Source organism: Pungitius pungitius, chromosome 1 (genome assembly GCF_949316345.1).
Source record: "Pungitius pungitius chromosome 1, fPunPun2.1, whole genome shotgun sequence".
NCBI lineage: Eukaryota > Metazoa > Chordata > Actinopteri > Perciformes > Gasterosteidae > Pungitius > Pungitius pungitius.
This window is the reverse complement of record NC_084900.1, coordinates 13,566,888-13,581,995: the sequence shown is the minus strand read 5'-3', so window position 1 is coordinate 13,581,995 and position 15,108 is coordinate 13,566,888. Positions and strand designations below refer to the sequence as shown.

Sequence of the window (15,108 nt, the reverse complement as noted above, 5' to 3'; positions counted from 1 at the left end):
TCTGCCTAATGAGTTCGTTTGGTTCCTTAAGTACATCGTCGTACCAATACTTTGTTTGGACAGATGGACTGAAGTACCTCGGTGATGCAGTCCTCGTGGGTCACCACTCGGACCACGTCCTCCAGAGGAAGCAGGGACGTACACTTGATCTCCGTGTAGACGTTCTTCCCCTCAGCGCAGGCTGCCAGGAGCTCCACCAGAGAGATGTGATACCTGCAGAGAGGATGGAGGAACATACTGTGTTTCCAGACACAGAAACAGGAACATGTGTACCTCCACACCTTCACCTCATCTCCTCTAACAGCATGTACATACTTGTACTTGCAGTGTGGTAGTACTTTGTGTACTTCTTACCTGAGCGGGCTGCTGTCTCCGACCCCCTCCCTGCTCTCCGCCATCAGCTCCAGCATCACGTTGAAGGAGGCCTTGTCGTTGTAGAAGACCACCACGTCCTCGCCGGCGTTGGTTAACTGGGGAGAGACGGTAGCGTGAGGAACCCCGGGAGAAACCCACCGGAGCATTCTGTCCCCCGTTCCCCATCCTCACCTCCGTCATGATCATGTCCTGACACTTCTTCACGTACTTGCCCTCGGCCTTGATGATGGTGTGGAGGAAGTTGAGGTACTGGACGTGGCGGCCGTGCGTGGCCAGGCAGTGGATGAAGTGCTGCAGGACGCTCTCAGAGATCTCGCTGCACAGCTGGTAGTTGTTGCAGAAGATGTGCTGCACCGTCTCCGCCTCCTGCAGCTGTGAGAGGAAGAACCATCACGTAGTTTCTTACTCAGTTTGGGAAATCTCAGCTCTGCTGTCATGGTGACGTACAACTTGAACTTCTCAACCAGCAGAGGACGGGAGTTTATTTGCACATTTTTCTTCATATTGTTTGTTCCTAAAATAGCTTTATCAATTGACTAGTTATTAACAGTGATGCTGATTCATTTTCAGTATTTGATTATAGACTAATGATTAGTTGATGTTGATGTTCCTCTTAATTAAAGACACTTGAAACCGGACTGATCTGATGAGATGAAGGGAAACAATAGCCAATGATTCTTCTGTGATGGATTGAATATAATAAAATAAATAAGAGTTTCATAAGCGGCGTACCCCGGGGTTCAGGAAGAGGCTCAGGTTCTTGTGCAGCAGAGTCTGGTTCTCCTGGTTCCCCGTGCAGAACTTCTGCAGGAACAGATGAGTGTACCTGATGATCTCCTGCATCTTCACGTCGTTCTGCAGACAGACAGAGAAGAGGGGGGGGGGGGGGGTTAATCTAAAACCAAAAATGTAACAAAAGCTAAACAATTATGGATTAAAGTAGAATATGTTGATGGACAAAAACTTTCTGTCAATTTTGGAATTGTTTTGACATTTCCGTTGACATTTGGACTTAATACACCATAAAATAATAATTAGAACAACAGAAAATCAGCAGCATTCTTCTAATGTTGATTCAAAATTCAAATTCCGAAAAGGATGAGCAGAGACCTCTTTCATGGCGAAAATAAGCTTTTATTGTGGCGGTCTCACCAGGTCGTAGGACACCTGCAGCAGGTCCAGCATCACTTTGTGGGCTCCCATGTTCTTCAGCAGCCTTTGCTGCTTCTTCCAGACTCCACTGCTGCACATCTTGTTCAGCCGCTCCAGGATCTACAGAGGAGGGCGGGGCCAGTTACAAGTGAACCAATTGTTAACCTTAACATGTTGGTCATAAAGCATGAAAGATCTTTAATTTCATATTCTTAACATTAATTGGTAAGGTCACTAGTTGCTTAGTAAAGTGCAATTTATTTCCATATGTCTGTTATAAGTCTGTAATCAAGAAATATAAGACAAACTATGCAATCAGAGCAGGTCCATCTCTTCTGCATGCGTTTAGAATGTAATAATGTACAGTAAAAAGACAAACCCAACATCACTGACACATGTCAATGACTTGAGATTTCCTTTGTGGGCTCAGCGTTAAGTCCCTATTGTTCTTTTCCTTTTTAAACATTCTGAAAACAATATTTTTCCAGTTTCTAAAATGTTTAGGTCTATTTGATACAGGTTTCTTTTGATAGGGTTAAATCCACAAATACAAAGGAAAAGGAACAGAAGATTTTTATAGAAGAAGATGACTTATATTCTTCATATTCATATCAAACTATCAAAAGTAAATTACCTTGAAGCTGGAAATCACATCTGAATTATTTGAATGCAACAACTTTCCAAAAACGTGCTTTTATTATATGCATTCTTAGCATTATTATCTTAGCATCTATTCTTATGGTTTACCAAAAAATATAAAATGTACAATCACAACTGGCATTAGAATTATATTATTATGGGAAATTAGTCACTTTTGAATGGGTTTTGTGGAAATTTGTTTCAAGCTCAAATCCCTCAAAGAAAACGAGAGGCAAACAATTGGCTGAGCTTTGGAATGTCTTGTGTGGATTTTGTGATGTCTCAAGGAAAGCACTTACTTTAATGTACAAACACAGGCTGAGACTGATTCAAGTTCATTGTTACATTTTCAACATATTCTTTTATTTTCATTTTCAATTGAGCCATTTCGCTTTAAATGTTTTTCAGACTTATAATTTGGTAGAAAGAAAAAACACAAAGATCACTGAAAGCCACCATTTCTGAAAAGACATCAACAACCAAAAAAGAGTGGGCCCGCCCCCATTGATTGATTGACAGGTGATCTGTTGGACCAGAGAAACACCACGATGCAAGAGGAGAGCCGAAGACAACCAGACCCAACCAAGAGAAAGCACCTGGAGGACGTCTCACCTCTTTGACCTTCTGGTAGTTCTCGTTGCCCTTCTCCTGCGTGTCCTTCTGTGGCGTCGCCTTCTCTGATGCCCCCTGCAGGACGCAGAGGGAAAGACAGTACATGCAGGTCTCTCTGGGTATGGCACTAAATTCCACACACTTGAGTAAAAGATGAACAGATGCTGGGTTTGACCCCCAAACACATGATTGTGGCTTTTGGGACTGTGGAGGACATGAAGTCACTGGAAGGACAAAGAGGGTGGACGCCAGTACACCTAGCTACCTGGGAAGTATCTGTGGAAAATGTTCCTGAGCCTGGATGAGATGTTGTGCAGGTTGTTGTCAGACGTCAGCTGATCGGATGATTCTCTTTGACAGGTTTAAGTAAATGATCAGACTATCGTATGCATTATGACACTGACGATAGAAAGGTGCTATTAAAGAAGCAGTCCTTCAAGATCTACAATGTTTTCTTTAGTGAACAACCACCTCAATCATATGTTCATAGGGGGGACGGTCGTCTCCACAGAGTCCACCATGTTTCTCCCCCTACATCCCTGCACACTGGACTAATTAGTAGTAGCATAGTAGCATAGCAGTATATTAGCAGGACAAATACAGTACAGACAGAGTTAAGGCGTGGCATGCAACAAAAAGCCCAAATCTGACCCCAGGAACGTAACCAAGCCCCACACCAACAACGAGTAGTCAGTGGAAGAAGCTAAATGTTTAGTGTCTTTTTAGTAGTAAATAGTTTGGTTTAATTCATTTTAGTATTTCATCCAGCATGGTTAATGTGCTTGTTTAAGTAGAGACTATGAGTTAGTTTGTGTAGAGTTCTACAGGAGTAGCTCTGTTCACTTCCTCCTCATCACTCTCGCCTCTTTCAACTCACACAGTGCCTGCGCATCATCTGTGTTCATATATATTAGGACACATAAGAGCTACAAATACATCAAAGTAGGGTTAATCCAATGATATATATATATATATATATATCATTGGATTTTTGTATTTTTGTATTTTTTTTCTATGAAAAAGAGGCTATTCAATAGTTTTGCAGCTCAGTCATTTGACACATTTTGTAAAATTCCCCTTCCTGGCAATTTTCCAACAATTTTCCATTTGATCTTTTTTCAATATCAATCTTTCCTACCTGTCCTTTGTCCTTCTTGTCCTTCTTCCCGTCTTCTCCACCTGAGCTCTTCTTCTCTACCCACAGCTCAGACTTCTCCACCAGCGTACGCAGACGATCCAGATCCGCTTTGATCAGCTTGTAGTTCTCTACGTCCTGAGCCGAGATCAGCAGCTGGACCTGCACAGGGTCCAAAAAACATAAAACCAACTTAACATACATAGTTCACAAGAGATATGGTCTATTATAAGGAACATATCTGCATCTGTTAATGCTTGCTATTCTCCTTTAGATCATCTCCTGCTCACTTTGATCTCAATGAGATTACACATGATGGAGCCTCTAAGAGCTCACTGATATTATCTATCTTTCAACTTCTTTCCTGTTTCACATTTTGTGAAGCACAGGAAACTTTCCCAACCTCAACACTGTGTGTGCGCTTTTAGTTCCGTACGTGTGTGTGTGTGTACCTGTTTGAAGGTGTGCAGCACTTCCTGTCTCTGGCTGAAGTGCCTGAAGAGCAGCTGCAGGGCTCCAGACACCAGGGGGGGGTAGTCGTGCATGGTGAGGTGGGTTAGCACTCGCAGGAACATACGGCCGCCTTCGTCGTCCACCTCCAGGATGCTGTTCCCCTTCCTGTGTGCACACAACCGATCTATACCCATACCTGTAATTTTTTCAATATATGTATATACTGTATATACATGATGAGCATCACATACCCGACTCCAAACATGGCCTCGGCCTGCTCGCCGATGTGCTGCAGGTTGATGGTGGCTGAGGAAGGAAGAATGAAAACAATCTGAACGTTTTTTGGTTGGTTTAATAATTTACACAAAGGAAATGGGTTAAATGTTGCCTCCCTGTTGCCCAGTACATCTGGGAGCGTTGTGAGAAGTAACAACACACATAAACTCTGGAGGGTGTGTGTTGGTGTAGCTCACACACACACATACGCAAACACAATTTTAAATGACTTGGAGAAAGGAATTCACAATTACATTTTTCTTTTTTGCAAAAAAGTAAATGTTTGTTGGAATTAAATGTATTTCTAGAGACTAAAGGATGAGAGCAAAGCTCTTTCAGCCGACGATAGAGTTACCACCACTTAGTACCTGCGTGCTCCATGTTGGTGGTGGCGTCGGCGTCGGCCATCGGATAAACGTCCACAAACTCCTTCTTGAACACCGACAGCAGAAAGGAGAGGCGGTAGTCCAGACGCACGTTGAGGATGAACTGACGAGGAGCAGATTAGAGGACGCTAATTAACCGTCATATATTTTCAAATGAAGAAATGAGAATGATTAACTTGAGAAAAGAAATCTTTTGAAGCCAATTATTGGCCGATCTTGAGAGGAGTAGTTAGCAACATGTGTTAGCTAGCGTTAGTTTAAGTACAAGCTAACGTTCACTTAAGTCCATCAGCAACACAACTTGAAAAGAACAAAGTAGATTTGATCTTAATTTATACATTTTGATGTGAAATTCAGTTTTAGTTTATAGTTTAAAATTACTGCTCTTTCATGTTTTCGTAGACAATTCACACGTTCATTTCAGTATTTGTTTTAGGTATCAGTCTCTGCCTTCAGATATTATACAAATAGTCAAATTAATTTGCAGTTTGTATTGTATTCAGCTGTGTTTATATTCAAGTTAATAGATCCCATACTATCTGCAGTATTTCTGTTTTATATAACTAATATACATATAGTGGCAAATACTGTGGACCTGTTGATCAATTGAGTTTATTTACTCATTTGACTTTTCTTTTTTTGGCCACTGTTCACTTCTCACACAGGTCAGCCTCACCTGAACCACACTCAACCACCTTTTCCCCCCATGGGCTATTTTTGGCCTCTGCTCCGAAACAGGCAAAAAGTTGAATAACTCTGGAACTACTTTGTCTATTTGGACAATTTAATTGTGAGGAGGCCCTGTGAGTGAATGATGAGTAAAAATAAGTTTATATGTTCTGGTGAAGAAATATCCAGGCTTCAATATTGCATGCAAAAAAAGTTAGAGAATATCACAGCCATATACTGTAAATATCAGGCTAAAACCACATCTACATGAAGCCAAAATTAGTTGAGCATAAAATAACGCTCAAGAGTGACAGTGGCTGTAAAAATTTACCCCGGAACTCCACTGACGCCATCCCACAGCAGCGAGGTGCGTTGTGAGACATGCAAGATGGCAGCTGGCCGTATTGCAAAAACAAAGGAACCATTTCATAATTCTTTTGAAAAACCCCAAAGTTAGGATATCTTTATGATTAATTTGCTTCGATGGCTTATTGTTTTCTCAATTCAGCATAGTTTGTCTGAGAGAAATGGTGAAGATATCACTGGATTTAGTGGATCTCCTCGTGCTGTTTGCTGGATTGTTTTCTGTGATAGCATTTACCTTCCAAGGATTGTTCAGATTTTTATCTGGCCGAGGTTAATGCAACAAAATTCTTTTAATAGAGTTCACGGATGTTTGTTTACTTCCGGTTTACTTCATTAAAACGACTTGTAACAACCATGTAACGGCGTCCCTTCGTGGGCTCTTACAAACAACATTCATTAACTGCCATTAACCGAGATGAATGAATTTCAAAACATGCGATTAATTAGTTAAGTGTTTTAAATCTATTGACAGCCCTAAATATTATATTATATTTTAAAGTAACCACATACATATGCTTATATATGTATGTATATATATATATATATATATATATATATATATATATATATATATTATATATATTATATATATTTTTAAAACCTGTAGTATCTCCAGTATCTTCAGCTTCGTATCCATCACCGTCAGGTCCATCTTGTCGATGCTATCTTTGCTGCCTCTCTGTCCATCAATCGCAAGTCCCGCCCCTACTCCTGCCCCTCTGGCTCCGGCACCTCCAAATAAGGACTGCTTCCTGCTAAGGACCATGGTGGACATCATCTGACCCATCCCATGGATAGAGCGTTTTACGTTCTTCCCTTCAGACATGGAAGAAAAGCCCAGATATTAGATTCGCTAAGTTGTTAACTGAGAAAATTATATGATGTTTTGCCCTAAATATTTTTACAAAGAGGACAGTTTTGTTTAGGTCAACATTAACCAAAGCAGTGAGTACCTGATCCATCATCATGTAATAAAAGCCCATTGTACCCAGGATGGGGTCTACAGTCGATGATGCCTAGCAGGGTTCTGGTGAGTCGGAGCAGCTCGAAGAAACTGTAGAAACCAAAGTAGATCAAATGTCTGGCCAAGCTCACCACCTGGAGAAAAAAGAAATAGATATGAATAGAAGGACATAGCAGAACAAAAGGAAAAAGGAAATTGTAAAACGAGACGGGCTGTGAAAGAGCGACGACTGACCTCATACGTGAGTTTGTTTTTCTCCTCGTCGTGGAAAGGAAGCTCGTCGTTCAGGACGTTGTTGAGATATTCCTCCATGAACACCATTGTATTAGAGAACCGGTTTTTCTTGTTGTCCCTGCTGTCGTCCATGTTGGAGTCATAACTTAAGAGGACAAACATTAAAAGATAGCGGTCAAAATATTGAAAGGAAACACGTCAACTGTGTTTTCAAATAAAATATCTAAAAACGAGGAAAACTTATAATTACACCTCAAGGCTGAACAGGGACTTAAACCCTCAACCTAGAGTCTGATAATCCACCAACTGAGCTATCCAGACTTCACAGTCAAAGTTCCACTAAACTTAAAGCCTGAACAGGGACTTGAACCCTGGACGCTCAGATTAAAAGTCTGATGTTCTACCGACTGAGCTATCCAGGCTTCGAAAACTGAATGGATTGTTGCAGAGGTGATTCTGGCAGAGGAAGCCTCCTCAGAGGAAGAAGCATAACAGCTTTTTGAAGCTTGGTTTGGAACTGGCTCAAGAGTCAGAAACTAGACAGGAAGGTCGCAGTTCCGCTAAACTTCTAGCCTGAACAGGGACTTGAACCCTGGACCCTCAGATTAAAAGTCTGATGCTCTACCGACTGAGCTATCCAGGCTTCGAAAACTGAATGGATTGTTGCAGACGTGATTCTGGCAGAGGAACCCTGCTCAGAGGAAGAAGCATAACAGCTTTCGGAAGGGTAAAGTTTGGTTTGGAACTGGCTCAAGAGTCAGCAACTTTACGGGAAGGTCACAGTTGTGCTAAACTTTAAAGTTCCGCTAAACTTAAAGCCTGAACAGGGACTTGAACCCTGGACCCTCAGATTAAAAGTCTGATGCTCTACCGACTGAGCTATCCAGGTTTCGAAAACTGAATGGATTGTTGCCGAGGTGATTCTGGCAGAGGAAGCCTCCTCAGAGGAAGAAGCATAACAGCTTTTTGAAGCTTGGTTTGGAACTGGCTCAAGAGTCAGGAACTAGACAGGAAGGTCGCAGTTCCGCTAAACTTCTAGCCTGAACAGGGACTTGAACCCTGGACCCTCAGATTAAAAGTCTGATGGTCTAGCAACTGAGCTATCCAGTCTTCAAAAACTGAATGGATTATTGCAAACGTGATTCTCGCAGAAGAACAAGTCAAATTTGTTCGTCAACAAAATATTCAGGGTTTAAGGTTTGACCGTGATTAGAAGGTAATGTTGGAAAACGGTACTTGTTAAAGGAACATCTGAGAGGACTGATGAGAAAAGCAATTGTAACCCTGCTCAGAGGAAGATGCAAAACAGCTTTGGGAAGGGAAAAGCTTGGTTTGGAACTGATTCAGGACAAACAATAGTTGAAACTTGACAGGAAGGTCAGAGTTCCACTAAACTTCAAGCCTGAACAGGGACTTGAACCCTGGACCCTCAGATTAAAAGTCTGATGCTCTACCGACTGAGCTATCCAGGCTTCGAAAACTGAATGGATTATTGCAAACGTGATTCTCGCAGAGGAACAAGTCAAATTTGTTCGTCAACAAAATATTCAGGGTTTAAGGTTTGACCGTGATTAGAAGGTAATGTTGGAAAACGGTACTTGTTAAAGGAACATCTGAGAGGACTGATGAGAAAAGCAATTGTAACCCTGCTCAGAGGAAGATGCAAAACAGCTTTGGGAAGGGAAAAGCTTGGTTTGGAACTGATTCAGGACAAACAATAGTTGAAACTTGACAGGAAGGTCAGAGTTCCACTAAACTTCAAGCCTGAACAGGGACTTGAACCCTGGACCCTCAGATTAAAAGTCTGATGCTCTACCGACTGAGCTATCCAGGCTTCGAAAACTGAATGGATTGTTGCAGACGTGATTCTGGCAGAGGAACCCTGCTCAGAAGAAGAAGCATAACAGCTTTCGGAAGGGTAAAGCTTGGTTTGGAAGTGATTCAGGACAAACAATAGTTGAAACTTGACAGGAAGGTCACAGTTCCACTAAACTTCAAGCCTGAATAGGGACTTAAACCCTGGACCCTCAGATTAAAAGTCTGATGGTCTAGCAACTGAGCTATCCAGTCTTCAAAAACTGAATGGATTATTGCAAACGTGATTCTCGCAGAAGAACAAGTCAAATTTGTTCGTCAACAAAATATTCAGGGTTTAAGGTTTGACCGTGATTAGAAGGTAATGTTGGAAAACGGTACTTGTTAAAGGAACATCTGAGAGGACTGATGAGAAAAGCAATTGTAACCCTGCTCAGAGGAAGATGCAAAACAGCTTTGGGAAGGGAAAAGCTTGGTTTGGAACTGATTCAGGACAAACAATAGTTGAAACTTGACAGGAAGGTCAGAGTTCCACTAAACTTCAAGCCTGAACAGGGACTTGAACCCTGGACCCTCAGATTAAAAGTCTGATGCTCTACCGACTGAGCTATCCAGGATTCGAAAACTGAATGGATTGTTGCAGACGTGATTCTGGCAGAGGAACCCTGCTCAGAAGAAGAAGCATAACAGCTTTCGGAAGGGTAAAGCTTGGTTTGGAAGTTATTCAGGACAAACAATAGTTGAAACTTGACAGGAAGGTCACAGTTCCACTAAACTTCTAGCCTGAACAGGGACTTGAACCCTGGACCCTCAGATTAAAAGTCTGATGGTCTAGCAACTGAGCTATCCAGTCTTCAAAAACTGAATGGATTATTGCAAACGTGATTCTCGCAGAGGAACAAGTCAAATTTGTTCGTCAACAAAATATTCAGGGTTTAAGGTTTGACCGTGATTAGAAGGTAATGTTGGAAAACGGTACTTGTTAAAGGAACACCTGAGAGGACTGATGAGAAAAGCAATTGTAACCCTGCTCAGAGAAAGATGCAAATTAGCTTTGGGAAGGGAAAAGCTTGGTTTGGAACTGATTCAGGACAAACAATAGTTGAAACTTGACAGGAAGGTCACAGTTCCACTAAACTTCTAGCCTGAACAGGGACTTGAACCCTGGACCCTCAGATTAAAAGTCTGATGCTCTACCGACTGAGCTATCCAGGCTTCGAAAACTGAATGGATTGTTGCAGACGTGATTCTGGCGGAGGAACCCTGCTCAGAGGAAGAAGCATAACAGCTTTCGGAAGGGTAAAGCTCTGTTTGGAACTGGCTCAAGAGTCAGGAACTTTACGGCAAGGTCACAGTTGTGCTAAACTTCACATTTCCGCTAAACTTCAAGCCTGAACAGGGACTTGAACCCTGGACCCTCAGATTAAAAGTCTGATGCTCTACCGACTGAGCTATCCAGGCTTCGAAAACTGAATGGATTGTTGCAAACGTGATTCTGGCAGAGGAACCCTGCTCAGAAGAAGAAGCATAACAGCTTTCGGAAGGGTAAAGCTTGGTTTGGAACTGATTCAGGACAAACAATAGTTAAAACTTGACAGGAAGGTCAGAGTTCCACTAAACTTCAAGCCTGAACAGGGACTTGAACCCTGGACCCTCAGATTAAAAGTCTGATGCTCTACCGACTGAGCTATCCAGGCTTCGAAAACTGAATGGATTGTTGCAAACGTGATTCTGGCAGAGGAACCCTGCTCAGAGGAAGAAGCATAAAAGCTTTGGGAAGGGTAAAGCTTGGTTTGGAACTGGCTCAAGAGTCAGGAACTTTACGGGAAGGTCACAGTTGTGCTAAACTTCACAGTTCCGCTAAACTTCAAGCCTGAACAGGGACTTGAACCCTGGACCCTCAGATTAAAAGTCTGATGCTCTACCGACTGAGCTATCCAGGCTTCGAAAACTGAATGGATTGTTGCAAACGTGATTCTGGCAGAGGAACCCTGCTCAGAAGAAGAAGCATAACAGCTTTCGGAAGGGTAAAGCTTGGTTTGGAACTGGCTCAAGAGTCAGGAACTTTACGGGAAGGTCACAGTTGTGCTAAACTTCACAGTTCCGCTAAACTTCAAGCCTGAACAGGGACTTGAACCCTGGACCCTCAGATTAAAAGTCTGATGCTCTACCGACTGAGCTATCCAGGCTTCGAAAACTGAATGGATTGTTGCAAACGTGATTCTGGCAGAGGAACCCTGCTCAGAGGAAGAAGCATAAAAGCTTTGGGAAGGGTAAAGCTTGGTTTGGAACTGGCTCAAGAGTCAGGAACTTTACGGGAAGGTCACAGTTGTGCTAAACTTCACAGTTCCGCTAAACTTCAAGCCTGAACAGGGACTTGAACCCTGGACCCTCAGATTAAAAGTCTGATGCTCTACCGACTGAGCTATCCAGGCTTCGAAAACTGAATGGATTGTTGCAAACGTGATTCTGGCAGAGGAACCCTGCTCAGAAGAAGAAGCATAACAGCTTTCGGAAGGGTAAAGCTTGGTTTGGAACTGGCTCAAGAGTCATGAACTTTACGGGAAGGTCACAGTTGTGCTAAACTTCACAGTTCCGCTAAACTTCAAGCCTGAACAGGGACTTGAACCCTGGACCCTCAGATTAAAAGTCTGATGGTCTAGCAACTGAGCTATCCAGTCTTCAAAAACTGAATGGATTATTGCAAACGTGATTCTCGCAGAGGAACAAGTCAAATTTGTTCGTCAACAAAATATTCAGGTTTTAAGGTTTGACCGTGATTAGAAGGTAATGTTGGAAAACGGTACTTGTTAAAGGAACACCTGAGAGGACTGATGAGAAAAGCAATTGTAACCCTGCTCAGAGAAAGATGCAAAACAGCTTTGGGAAGGGAAAAGCTTGGTTTGGAACTGATTCAGGACAAACAATAGTTGAAACTTGACAGGAAGGTCACAGTTCCACTAAACTTCTAGCCTGAACAGGGACTTGAACCCTGGACCCTCAGATTAAAAGTCTGATGCTCTACCGACTGAGCTATCCAGGCTTCGAAAACTGAATGGATTATTGCAAACGTGATTCTCGCAGAGGAACAAGTCAAATTTGTTTGTCAACAAAATATTCAGGGTTTAAGGTTTGACCGTGATTAGAAGGTAATGTTGGAAAACGGTACTGGTTAAAGGAACATCTGAGAGGACTGAAGAGAAAAGCATTTGTAACCCTGCTCAGAGGAAGAAGCAAAACAGCTTTGGGAAGGGTAAAGCTTGGTTTGGAACTTATTCAGGACAAACAATAGTTGAAACTTGACAGGAAGGTCAGAGTTCCACTAAACTTCAAGCCTGAACAGGGACTTGAACCCTGGACCCTCAGATTAAAAGTCTGATGCTCTACCGACTGAGCTATCCAGGCTTCGAAAACTGAATGGATTGTTGCAAACGTGATTCTGGCAGAGGAACCCTGCTCAGAAGAAGAAGCATAACAGCTTTCGGAAGGGTAAAGCTTGGTTTGGAACTGATTCAGGACAAACAATAGTTAAAACTTGACAGGAAGGTCAGAGTTCCACTAAACTTCAAGCCTGAACAGGGACTTGAACCCTGGACCCTCAGATTAAAAGTCTGATGCTCTACCGACTGAGCTATCCAGGCTTCGAAAACTGAATGGATTGTTGCAAACGTGATTCTGGCAGAGGAACCCTGCTCAGAGGAAGAAGCATAAAAGCTTTGGGAAGGGTAAAGCTTGGTTTGGAACTGGCTCAAGAGTCAGGAACTTTACGGGAAGGTCACAGTTGTGCTAAACTTCACAGTTCCGCTAAACTTCAAGCCTGAACAGGGACTTGAACCCTGGACCCTCAGATTAAAAGTCTGATGCTCTACCGACTGAGCTATCCAGGCTTCGAAAACTGAATGGATTGTTGCAAACGTGATTCTGGCAGAGGAACCCTGCTCAGAAGAAGAAGCATAACAGCTTTCGGAAGGGTAAAGCTTGGTTTGGAACTGGCTCAAGAGTCATGAACTTTACGGGAAGGTCACAGTTGTGCTAAACTTCACAGTTCCGCTAAACTTCAAGCCTGAACAGGGACTTGAACCCTGGACCCTCAGATTAAAAGTCTGATGCTCTACCGACTGAGCTATCCAGGCTTCGAAAACTGAATGGATTGTTGCAAACGTGATTCTGGCAGAGGAACCCTGCTCAGAAGAAGAAGCATAACAGCTTTCGGAAGGGTAAAGCTTGGTTTGGAACTGGCTCAAGAGTCATGAACTTTACGGGAAGGTCACAGTTGTGCTAAACTTCACAGTTCCGCTAAACTTCAAGCCTGAACAGGGACTTGAACCCTGGACCCTCAGATTAAAAGTCTGATGCTCTACCGACTGAGCTATCCAGGCTTCGAAAACTGAATGGATTGTTGCAAACGTGATTCTGGCAGAGGAACCCTGCTCAGAAGAAGAAGCATAACAGCTTTCGGAAGGGTAAAGCTTGGTTTGGAACTGGCTCAAGAGTCAGGAACTTTACGGGAAGGTCACAGTTGTGCTCAACTTCACAGTTCCGCTAAACTTCAAGCCTGAACAGGGACTTGAACCCTGGACCCTCAGATTAAAAGTCTGATGCTCTACCGACTGAGCTATCCAGGCTTCGAAAACTGAATGGATTGTTGCAAACGTGATTCTGGCAGAGGAACCCTGCTCAGAGGAAGAAGCATAAAAGCTTTGGGAAGGGTAAAGCTTGGTTTGGAACTGGCTCAAGAGTCAGGAACTTTACGGGAAGGTCACAGTTGTGCTAAACTTCACAGTTCCGCTAAACTTCAAGCCTGAACAGGGACGTGAACCCTGGACCCTCAGATTAAAAGTCTGATGCTCTACCGACTGAGCTATCCAGGCTTCGAAAACTGAATGGATTGTTGCAGACGTGATTCTGGCAGAGGAACCCTGCTCAGAAGAAGAAGCATAACAGCTTTGGGAAGGGAAAAGCTTGGTTTGGAACTGATTCAGGACAAACAATAGTTGAAACTTGACAGGAAGGTCACAGTTCCACTAAACTTCTAGCCTGAACAGGGACTTGAACCCTGGACCCTCAGATTAAAAGTCTGATGCTCTACCGACTGAGCTATCCAGGCTTCGAAAACTGAATGGATTATTGCAAACGTGATTCTCGCAGAAGAACAAGTCAAATATGTTCGTCAACAAAATATTCAGGGTTTAAGGTTTGACCGTGATTAGAAGGTAATGTTGGAAAACGGTACTTGTTAAAGGAACATCTGAGAGGACTGATGAGAAAAGCAATTGTAACCCTGCTCAGAGGAAGATGCAAAACAGCTTTGGGAAGGGAAAAGCTTGGTTTGGAACTGACTCAAGAGTCAGGAACTTTACGGGAAGGTCACAGTTGTGCTCAACTTCACAGTTCCGCTAAACTTCAAGCCTGAACAGGGACTTGAACCCTGGACCCTCAGATTAAAAGTCTGATGCTCTACCGACTGAGCTATCCAGGCTTCGAAAACTGAATGGATTGTTGCAAACGTGATTCTGGCAGAGGAACCCTGCTCAGAGGAAGAAGCATAAAAGCTTTGGGAAGGGTAAAGCTTGGTTTGGAACTGGCTCAAGAGTCAGGAACTTTACGGGAAGGTCACAGTTGTGCTAAACTTCACAGTTCCGCTAAACTTCAAGCCTGAACAGGGACTTGAACCCTGGACCCTCAGATTAAAAGTCTAATGCTCTACCGACTGAGCTATCCAGGCTTCGAAAACTGAATGGATTGTTGCAAACGTGATTCTGGCAGAGGAACCCTGCTCAGAAGAAGAAGCATAACAGCTTTCGGAAGGGTAAAGCTTGGTTTGGAACTGGCTCAAGAGTCAGGAACTTTACGGGAAGGTCACAGTTGTGCTCAACTTCACAGTTCCGCTAAACTTCAAGCCTGAACAGGGACTTGAACCCTGGACCCTCAGATTAAAAGTCTGATGCTCTACCGACTGAGCTATCCAGGCTTCGAAAACTGAATGGATTGTTGCAAACGTGATTCTGGCAGAGGAACCCTGCTCAGAGGAA

At 43.0% G+C, this 15,108-nt stretch overlaps 1 protein-coding gene and 27 non-coding genes across 31 annotated transcripts in view; all 28 read right to left on the bottom strand.

The window, feature by feature from the left end:
• itpr3 (inositol 1,4,5-trisphosphate receptor, type 3) overlaps nucleotides 1-15,108 on the bottom strand; it is a 161,468-nt gene that overhangs the window by 17,947 nt on the left and 128,413 nt on the right. For all 4 annotated transcript variants that reach the window (XM_062562094.1, XM_062562095.1, XM_037479764.2 and 1 more), the window contains exons 21-33: nucleotides 7,262-7,406; nucleotides 7,017-7,161; nucleotides 6,665-6,879; nucleotides 5,011-5,131; nucleotides 4,618-4,672; nucleotides 4,366-4,531; nucleotides 3,917-4,075; nucleotides 2,779-2,853; nucleotides 1,528-1,647; nucleotides 1,108-1,230; nucleotides 547-747; nucleotides 355-470; nucleotides 78-213 (exon numbers count right to left, since the gene is read on the bottom strand). In XM_062562094.1, the coding sequence (XP_062418078.1) occupies nucleotides 78-213; nucleotides 355-470; nucleotides 547-747; nucleotides 1,108-1,230; nucleotides 1,528-1,647; nucleotides 2,779-2,853; nucleotides 3,917-4,075; nucleotides 4,366-4,531; nucleotides 4,618-4,672; nucleotides 5,011-5,131; nucleotides 6,665-6,879; nucleotides 7,017-7,161; nucleotides 7,262-7,406 (1,777 nt within the window). The remainder of the gene's footprint in view (nucleotides 1-77; nucleotides 214-354; nucleotides 471-546; nucleotides 748-1,107; nucleotides 1,231-1,527; nucleotides 1,648-2,778; nucleotides 2,854-3,916; nucleotides 4,076-4,365; nucleotides 4,532-4,617; nucleotides 4,673-5,010; nucleotides 5,132-6,664; nucleotides 6,880-7,016; nucleotides 7,162-7,261; nucleotides 7,407-15,108) is intronic.
• trnak-uuu (transfer RNA lysine (anticodon UUU)) lies at nucleotides 7,611-7,683 on the bottom strand. Its single transcript has one exon. It is a non-coding gene; the product is annotated as a tRNA-Lys (tRNA).
• Nucleotides 7,832-7,904, bottom strand: trnak-uuu (transfer RNA lysine (anticodon UUU)). The gene has a single exon. It is a non-coding gene; the product is annotated as a tRNA-Lys (tRNA).
• On the bottom strand, nucleotides 8,078-8,150 carry trnak-uuu (transfer RNA lysine (anticodon UUU)). The gene has a single exon. It is a non-coding gene; the product is annotated as a tRNA-Lys (tRNA).
• Nucleotides 8,299-8,371, bottom strand: trnak-uuu (transfer RNA lysine (anticodon UUU)). The gene has a single exon. It is a non-coding gene; the product is annotated as a tRNA-Lys (tRNA).
• On the bottom strand, nucleotides 8,661-8,733 carry trnak-uuu (transfer RNA lysine (anticodon UUU)). The gene has a single exon. It is a non-coding gene; the product is annotated as a tRNA-Lys (tRNA).
• trnak-uuu (transfer RNA lysine (anticodon UUU)) lies at nucleotides 9,023-9,095 on the bottom strand. Its single transcript has one exon. It is a non-coding gene; the product is annotated as a tRNA-Lys (tRNA).
• Nucleotides 9,621-9,693, bottom strand: trnak-uuu (transfer RNA lysine (anticodon UUU)). The gene has a single exon. It is a non-coding gene; the product is annotated as a tRNA-Lys (tRNA).
• Nucleotides 9,857-9,929, bottom strand: trnak-uuu (transfer RNA lysine (anticodon UUU)). The gene has a single exon. It is a non-coding gene; the product is annotated as a tRNA-Lys (tRNA).
• On the bottom strand, nucleotides 10,219-10,291 carry trnak-uuu (transfer RNA lysine (anticodon UUU)). Its single transcript has one exon. It is a non-coding gene; the product is annotated as a tRNA-Lys (tRNA).
• Nucleotides 10,465-10,537, bottom strand: trnak-uuu (transfer RNA lysine (anticodon UUU)). Its single transcript has one exon. It is a non-coding gene; the product is annotated as a tRNA-Lys (tRNA).
• On the bottom strand, nucleotides 10,701-10,773 carry trnak-uuu (transfer RNA lysine (anticodon UUU)). The gene has a single exon. It is a non-coding gene; the product is annotated as a tRNA-Lys (tRNA).
• Nucleotides 10,947-11,019, bottom strand: trnak-uuu (transfer RNA lysine (anticodon UUU)). The gene has a single exon. It is a non-coding gene; the product is annotated as a tRNA-Lys (tRNA).
• On the bottom strand, nucleotides 11,193-11,265 carry trnak-uuu (transfer RNA lysine (anticodon UUU)). Its single transcript has one exon. It is a non-coding gene; the product is annotated as a tRNA-Lys (tRNA).
• Nucleotides 11,439-11,511, bottom strand: trnak-uuu (transfer RNA lysine (anticodon UUU)). The gene has a single exon. It is a non-coding gene; the product is annotated as a tRNA-Lys (tRNA).
• On the bottom strand, nucleotides 11,685-11,757 carry trnak-uuu (transfer RNA lysine (anticodon UUU)). The gene has a single exon. It is a non-coding gene; the product is annotated as a tRNA-Lys (tRNA).
• On the bottom strand, nucleotides 12,047-12,119 carry trnak-uuu (transfer RNA lysine (anticodon UUU)). The gene has a single exon. It is a non-coding gene; the product is annotated as a tRNA-Lys (tRNA).
• On the bottom strand, nucleotides 12,409-12,481 carry trnak-uuu (transfer RNA lysine (anticodon UUU)). Its single transcript has one exon. It is a non-coding gene; the product is annotated as a tRNA-Lys (tRNA).
• Nucleotides 12,645-12,717, bottom strand: trnak-uuu (transfer RNA lysine (anticodon UUU)). Its single transcript has one exon. It is a non-coding gene; the product is annotated as a tRNA-Lys (tRNA).
• Nucleotides 12,891-12,963, bottom strand: trnak-uuu (transfer RNA lysine (anticodon UUU)). The gene has a single exon. It is a non-coding gene; the product is annotated as a tRNA-Lys (tRNA).
• trnak-uuu (transfer RNA lysine (anticodon UUU)) lies at nucleotides 13,137-13,209 on the bottom strand. Its single transcript has one exon. It is a non-coding gene; the product is annotated as a tRNA-Lys (tRNA).
• On the bottom strand, nucleotides 13,383-13,455 carry trnak-uuu (transfer RNA lysine (anticodon UUU)). The gene has a single exon. It is a non-coding gene; the product is annotated as a tRNA-Lys (tRNA).
• Nucleotides 13,629-13,701, bottom strand: trnak-uuu (transfer RNA lysine (anticodon UUU)). The gene has a single exon. It is a non-coding gene; the product is annotated as a tRNA-Lys (tRNA).
• trnak-uuu (transfer RNA lysine (anticodon UUU)) lies at nucleotides 13,875-13,947 on the bottom strand. Its single transcript has one exon. It is a non-coding gene; the product is annotated as a tRNA-Lys (tRNA).
• Nucleotides 14,111-14,183, bottom strand: trnak-uuu (transfer RNA lysine (anticodon UUU)). The gene has a single exon. It is a non-coding gene; the product is annotated as a tRNA-Lys (tRNA).
• trnak-uuu (transfer RNA lysine (anticodon UUU)) lies at nucleotides 14,483-14,555 on the bottom strand. Its single transcript has one exon. It is a non-coding gene; the product is annotated as a tRNA-Lys (tRNA).
• Nucleotides 14,729-14,801, bottom strand: trnak-uuu (transfer RNA lysine (anticodon UUU)). The gene has a single exon. It is a non-coding gene; the product is annotated as a tRNA-Lys (tRNA).
• trnak-uuu (transfer RNA lysine (anticodon UUU)) lies at nucleotides 14,975-15,047 on the bottom strand. Its single transcript has one exon. It is a non-coding gene; the product is annotated as a tRNA-Lys (tRNA).